General features: G+C 37.1%; 1 protein-coding gene across 1 annotated transcript in view; it reads left to right on the top strand.

Annotated features, from left to right (window-relative positions):
* TTLL7 (tubulin tyrosine ligase like 7) overlaps positions 1–899 on the top strand; it is a 116,928-nt gene extending 116,029 nt beyond the window's left edge. Inside the window, exon 20 of the mRNA XM_027873967.1 lies at positions 647–899. Within this exon, the coding sequence (XP_027729768.1) occupies positions 647–764 (118 nt within the window). The 3' untranslated portion in view covers positions 765–899. The remainder of the gene's footprint in view (positions 1–646) is intronic.
* Positions 900–7,333: the final 6,434 nt, after the last annotated feature.

Genomic DNA, 7,333 nt, shown 5'->3' on the forward strand with positions numbered 1-7,333 from the left:
ATAGCATTTGGTCAGGGTGGTTCCTTATGATGGGATTTCTTGGTGGGGGAAGACTCATCCTTTATTTTGCCCTTGGGTGGGATCCTTTGCATAAGATGTTTTTTTTTAAAAGTGTAAATACCATTCTGGTATGTTATCTGCTCTCTATGAGCTTTCCATAGGTGGTTACTTGTGGGGGAGGGAGGTCCTTCAGAGAGGATGGAGAAAAAGGCAGACAAGACAAGAGAAGCTAGGCCTGCCACACTTTTCTTGATCCAAAATTTCCCCTTCTAAAAGACTGGCCCTAATGAGCTAAATAACCTGTTAGCATCCTCAAGACATTTTATAGGTTGAAAATTCAATCTGTTATTCTTGATTTAGCAATTTTGTTGATATGAAAAAGGATAGCATCAATTTTTTTTGCTATTTCAGAAATGTAATAAGTGAATGTAAAAATATTTTAATCCACTCTGAATCAGACTTGGAAGTGGTGTTCTGTTTTCTTCTCGTGTTGTGTGAGGAACATCTGAGTAGATAGCTTTTGTTGTATGGATGTCTTGCCCAGTCTGGGGTCATTTCACATGGTATGATCCATAAGAAACTTACAGTTAGGTGGAAATGTATTACCTTGCTTGTTAAAATCTGATCTTTTAACCATCGTTTTTAGGTATTTACTGCCAGGAACTACACAGTTCATCCTGAAAACACCGTCCTACAGCCTTTTCAACCCTTCTGCAGTGAAACATCCCAATGTTTTGTTTACACCCAGATATACCCATTTGTGAAACCAAAGGAAAGTTTGCCATGGGCTATATATCTTGGCAATTCATTTTTTCCTTCAATTTAAACATGCAAAGAAAGTAAATAATAAGTGCTGTTTTATGTGTATATAAAATATGTGTGGGAAGATTATATATACACATGCCATCAAACAACATATATCTGTCTATATATATATACATATATACATACACACATACATACAAATACACACAAAGACATATTACTCAATATGAAAGAAAATTTAACCAAAAAAAAAAAACCCACCCTACTCTAAAAGCTTCACCCTTCTGGAAATGTAATAAACCATGTTAAAAACTGTTTCCACAATTATGTGAATGTCTAGATCTTGCTAGGTTGATAATTAATTCCTTCCTACTAGAAATGTTATTTTTGCTGCAGAACCTATAAAATAGAATTGATCTTGGAGATCCCATTACAGTGTTAAATTATTTTCTAGATACAGTACCTTTCAACTTGAAATATATTACTTATTGTATAATACCTTGTCAATTCTCTTAGATTCATTGACTGTTTGAAAAAAGGTAAATAATAAGCCTGATGTTGCTTAATGTGATGATTCAATATAAAATAGATTTATCATTCCTGTTGAAAAGGACTGTAAAAAACCAGATCTAATTTTTCAGCTTCCTTTTTTTTTCTCTTTGTGAAAATCTGAACTCTCTGTACTAATGTAATTTTCCTGTAAGGGCCATTTTGGTCTAAGTGAAGACAATCCAGTGGATTTAAAAACAAAACAAAAAACAAAACACGGTGGGTGAAACAAAACAAGTCATTCTGATATGTGCATTTGAACTGGATTCAACTAATAAAAGCGAAGGTAATGGTCATCACATCTTTCTGTGTGTCTTTTGTGACATGTGTTTGTCAATTTTTGGGGTGATTTTGTGGCAATCAGCATACATTTATTAAGCGCCTTATATATGCCTTGAACTGTGCTAAGTTCTGAAGATACAAAGACAAAAATGAAGCAGTTCCTGCTTTCAAGGAACTTCTGTTCTTCCAGAGAAGACATATACATATGTAGATATATTCACAATATATGCAAAATAGATACAAGATAATTGGGGAGAGGGGTGGAGTCACTAGAAACTGAGAGGATGAGGACAGTCTTCAGCTGAGCCTTGAAGGGAGCTAGGGATTCTGAAAGGCAGAAATGAGGAACTATAGGCATGAGGCACAACCAAAGTAAAAACATGGAGACAAGAAATGGAGAAGAGTAAGAAGGACTAACTGTGAAGGAGAGTAACATGTCTGAAGTACAGCTTCATTATCAACACAAGGCATATGAAGTATAGAACTGCATAATTAGTGTTTACTTGAATTATATTTAAAAACAGCATAGGGAGAGGCAGAGCTAAGATGTCGGAGGAGAGAAGCATTCAGTCAAGCTCTCCCACATTTTCCTCCAAACAACTATAAAATCACACCTCTGAATGAATTCTGGAGCAACTGAACCAAAAGATGGTTGGGTGACACAGTTTTCCAGCCCAGGACAACTTAGGAGGTCGGCAGGAAAGGTCTGTCTCACCAGACTGGTAGTCAAGCCTGCAGCACAGTGTAAAATGCACAGTTCAGGCTGCAGTGAGATTCCAGCAGCTTGGAAGCTGCCGCATTAGTGGTAGTAGCAGCTTCAGGAGATTTCAGCCCATGGAAGATCGGAAGATTACAGGGAACCCTTTGCTGCAGGGAACCCCTTGGCACGGGGTTCAGTGTTCTGTTGCGTTGTCCATATATAATTCTGGATCTTCAGAGCCAAAAGGAATAATAGCACCTTTGGCCACAGGGGAGCAGGGGGGCCCTGATTGTTGTTACAGTGTGGAGAGGAGTGCTTATGGTCACTCATGGGGCACTAGGGACCCAGATCTCAATTGCAAGTCAGAGAGGAACACTACCAGTTGTGGCTGCAGGAGAACTGGGGATCTGGTCACAGTCCCAGGACCAGGAGGAAGGATACCATTGGTGGCTACCAAGGAACAAGGTCTCACCATGGGTAAAGATGAGAGCACAGGCCACGAGAGCAGTGACCACATCTTTCCATAGATTATACCACTTGGAAGCACTGAAAATCTGCAGACCCCTAAAGCTAGCTCTGAAAACAGTAGCAAGAAAAGCCTGAAGCTCAAGACAGTGTCCCCTTCCCTGGGAGCAGAGCCCAACTTAATATGAAGTTAAAAGTCAAGAAATAGGCTGGGAAAATGAGCAAACAACAACATCAAAAAGAACGTGACCATAACAAGTTACTGTGGTGACAGGGAAGATCAAGAGATATATCTAGAAGAAAATGATGTTAAAATGGCTATCAGGCAAAGCCTTAAAGAAAAATGTGAAATGGATATATACCCAACTAAAATTCCTGGAAGAACTCAAAAGGATTTAAAAAGTCAAATAAGAGAGGTAGAGAAAAAATTGGGAAAAGAAATGTGAATGATGCAAGAAAATTATGAAAAGAGAGTCAACAGCTTGATAAAAGAGGCTCAAAAAATACTGAAGAATAATAGCTTACAAAATAGAATTGGCCAAGTGGTAAAAGAAGCGCACAAATCCAATAAAGAGAAGAGTGCCTTTAAAAGCAGAGTTGGCCAAATATCAAAAAGGTACAAAAACTCAAAGAAAATAATACCTTAAAAATCAGAATTGGGAAAGTGGGAGCCAATGACTCTGCGAGATACCAAGAAACAATAAAAAAAAATTAAAAAAATAAAAATAGAAGAGAATGTCAGATATCGCATTGGAAAGACAGTTGACCTGGAAAATATGTTGAGCAGAGATAATTTAAGAATTAATTGACTACCTCAAAGCCATGATCAAAAAAAAAAAAAGAGCTTAGGCATCATGTTTCAAGAAATGATCAAGGAAAACTGCCCTCATATCCTATTTTACCAGAGGGCAAAATAGAAATTGAAAGATTCCACCAATTGCCTCCTGAAAGAGATTCCAACATGAAAACTCCCAGGAATATTATGACCAAATTCCAGAGCTCCCAGGTCAAGGAGAAAATACCACAAGCAGCTGAAAAGAAGCAATTCACATATTGTGGAGCTATAGTCAGGGTCACACAGGATTTAGCAGCTTTGACATGAAAGGATCAGAGGAAGGATCTGGAAGGCAAAGGAGCCAAGATTATACCCAAGAATAACCTGTCCAGCAAAAGTGAATATAATCCTTCAGGAAAACACACTGACACAAACACACAATGAAATAGAGAACTTTGAAGCATTCCTGATAAAAAGACCAGAGCTGAATAGAAAAATTTGACTTTCAGATATAACTCAAGAGAAGCATAGAAAGGTAAACACAAAAGAGAAATCATAAGGGATTCAGTAAGGTTAGAATGTTTACATTCCTATAGGGGATGATCATGGTAACTCCTGAGAACTTTATCATTATTATGGCAGTTAGAAGGAGAATACATACACAGAGGGCACGGGTGTGAGATGACTATGATAAGATCATTTCAGAAAATAAAATTAAGGGGTTAAAAAGGGGATGCACTGGAGAAGGGGGAAGGGAGAGCAAGAGCAAAGAAAATTATCTTACACAAAAGAGGTGTAAAAGAAAACTTTTACAATGGAGGGGAAGGTGATGGGCAATACTGGAACCTTACTTTCATTAGAATTGGCTCAAAGAGGGGAATAATAGACACTCATTTGGGTATAGAAATCTATCTTACCCTTCTGGGAAGTAGGAGTGGAAAGAGATAAGTGAAGAGAAAGTGGGCTGATAAAAAGGAGGGTGAATTGAGGGAGATAGTGGTCAGAAACAAAACAGACTTTTGAGGAGGGGCAGGAAAGAGGGAGGGAGAGATAAGAAAGGGAAGAGAGAGACAGAGAATATGAGAACAAAGTGGTAACCATAAAAACAACTGGTACTGGCTAAGAAATAGAGTGATGAGACAGTGGAATAGATTAGGTACTTACACAGTAGTAGCAGTTTAGTTTTTGACAAACCTAAAGATCCAATATTTTGGGACAAGAACTCACTATGACAAAGATTGCTGGGAAAACTGAAAAGCAATTTGGCAGAAACTAGGTATAGACCAACATCTCACACTGTATACCAAGATAAGATCAAAATGGTACATGATTTAGACATAAAGAGTGATATCATAAGCAAACTAAGAAAGCATAGAATATTTTACCTGTCAGATTTGTGGATAAGGGAAGAATTTGTGACCAAATAAAAAAGAGCTTTATAGGATGTAATATGAATAATTTTGATTACATCAAATTAAAAGTTTTTGCCCAAAACTAATGCAGCCAAGATTAGAAGAAAAGCAAGAAATGGGAAAAAATTATAGCAAGTTTCTCTGATAAAGGCTTCATTTTCCAAATATGTAGGGAACTGAGTCAAATTTCTAAAAATATGAGTCATTTCCCAGTTGATAAATGGTCAAAGGATACGAACAAACAGTTCTTAGAAGAAACCAAAGCAATATATCATATGAAAAAATGCTCTTAATCATTATTGATTAGAGAAATGCCAATTAGAACAACTCTGAGATATCACTTCACAACTATCAGATTGGCTAATATGGCATAAAAGCAAAATGACAAATGTTGGAAGGGATGTGGAAAAGTAGGGACATCAATGTACTATTGATGGAGTTGTAAACTGATCCAAGCATTCTGGAGAGCAATTTGGAACCATTCCCAAAGGGATATAAAAGTATGCATACTTGACCCAGAAATATCACTACTAGGTCTGTACCCTAGGAAGATTAAGAAAAAGGAAAAGGACCTATATGTTCAAAATATTTATAGCAGCTCTTTTTGTGGTGGCAAAGAGTTGGAAATTGAGGGGATACCTATCAACTGGGTAATGGTTGAACAAGTTGTGGTATATAATTGTGATATAGTACTAGTGTGCTATAAGAAATAACAAGCAGGATACTTTCAGAAAAATCTGGGAAGACTTACATGAACTGATGTAAAGTGAAGTGAGCAGAACGAGAAAAATAGTCTACATAGTAATAGCAATATTATATAATGATCAACTGTGAATGGTTTAGCTTTTCTCAGCAATACAATGATCCAAAACTGAAGGATTTATGATGAAAGATGCTATTCACTTCCAAAGAAAGAACTGATGGAGTCTGAATGTAGATTGATGCATACATTTGTTTATGTTGTTATCTTGCTTTTGAGGGAGGGGGCTCCTGCATTTTATTTTGCAACATGTCTAATATATAAATGTTTTATGTGACTGCACATGTATGATCTATATCAAATTGCTTGCCTTCTCAAGTAATGGGGAGAGGAGAAAGAGAATTTGAAACTCAATTTTTAAAAAAATGAATGTTAAAAATTTTTGTTTACATGTAATTGGGAAAAATATTTTGATAAAAACAACATGGGAACCATCCTGGTGCAGTGGATAGACCCATGGATTTGGAGATGGAGAAACTAAGTTCAAATCTCAGCTGTGTTCTTGCTGTGTGATCTTAAGCAAGTTACTTACCCTATCTGGGCTTCAGTTTCCTCATCCATAAAGTGAAGGCAGGGTAATGGACCAGGGTGTCTTTTCATGCTAAATCTGTGATCCTAGAATACCACAAGAACAGAATACTGTACTTAGGAATTGGGAGTCCTTGATGAAGAACAGCGTGGAATGCTGTAGGAAATGCTAGAGAATGAAGACCTAATCGCTTAATTGATCCTGCCCCAGAGGTTATGGATGGTTGGGCTTCATGTGACTAGAGAATCAAATACTAATATGGCACCTATGGCTCCATTCCACAAAGATCACCAAGGTTATTATATGGAGAAATTTATGCTGTGGACCAATAAAGAGCTTTAGGTTCTATGAAAATAATTTTATACCCCTACTCAATTTAATCAATATTTACTTAGTTCGTTGTGATTTGTTGGGTATCAGTGATTGTATTAGTGAGTTAAGGAGAATAAAATATGATTTAGTTACTGCTGTAGGAATAAGAGTTTTGTAGGTTACAGTTAATTAACCCACCATGTATTAATGATAATATTACTTCCGATTAATTTATAGGATAGATTTGTACTGTATTAGTTCGGGTTGTTATAAGGATTTATAGTAAGTGGTGTTAGGAATTTGCCATATTGGCATTCTGAACCCCACCCCCACAGTGCACATGGGACACACACACACACACACACACACACACACACACACACTCCTGTGAGTAAACTTTACTTGAAAAAACCTTCTGACATTACCTTTTTATAATGTTCTTGCACGCTGGAAAGCTTCAAAATATTGCTGATAAAGTTCTAAGTGGTTGATAGATGTCTCCCTCGGCCAATCATAGGAGTTCCCCCACTTCTGAAAATAACCAATCATGCAGTTCTACTGCCTATTTCTATTTTTAGTGACCTCCCAAGAACTATAAAAATCAGTGGCCCATGAGCTGAGGCATCTTTGATCAAGAGGAATGTCTTGAATCCAATTTCTTAGAGACTACCAGTTTCCCTTAATAAACTGATCATGCTTGGAGCTCTGACTCAGTTGCCTTTTGTTGTGAATTAGAATTTTGCCTCCCATTGTTGTCAAGCCAGAAAGAAGATTGAGGCATGGA

Source organism: Vombatus ursinus, unplaced genomic scaffold (genome assembly GCF_900497805.2).
Source record: "Vombatus ursinus unplaced genomic scaffold, bare-nosed wombat genome assembly UNPS02014803.1, whole genome shotgun sequence".
Lineage (NCBI taxonomy): Eukaryota > Metazoa > Chordata > Mammalia > Diprotodontia > Vombatidae > Vombatus > Vombatus ursinus.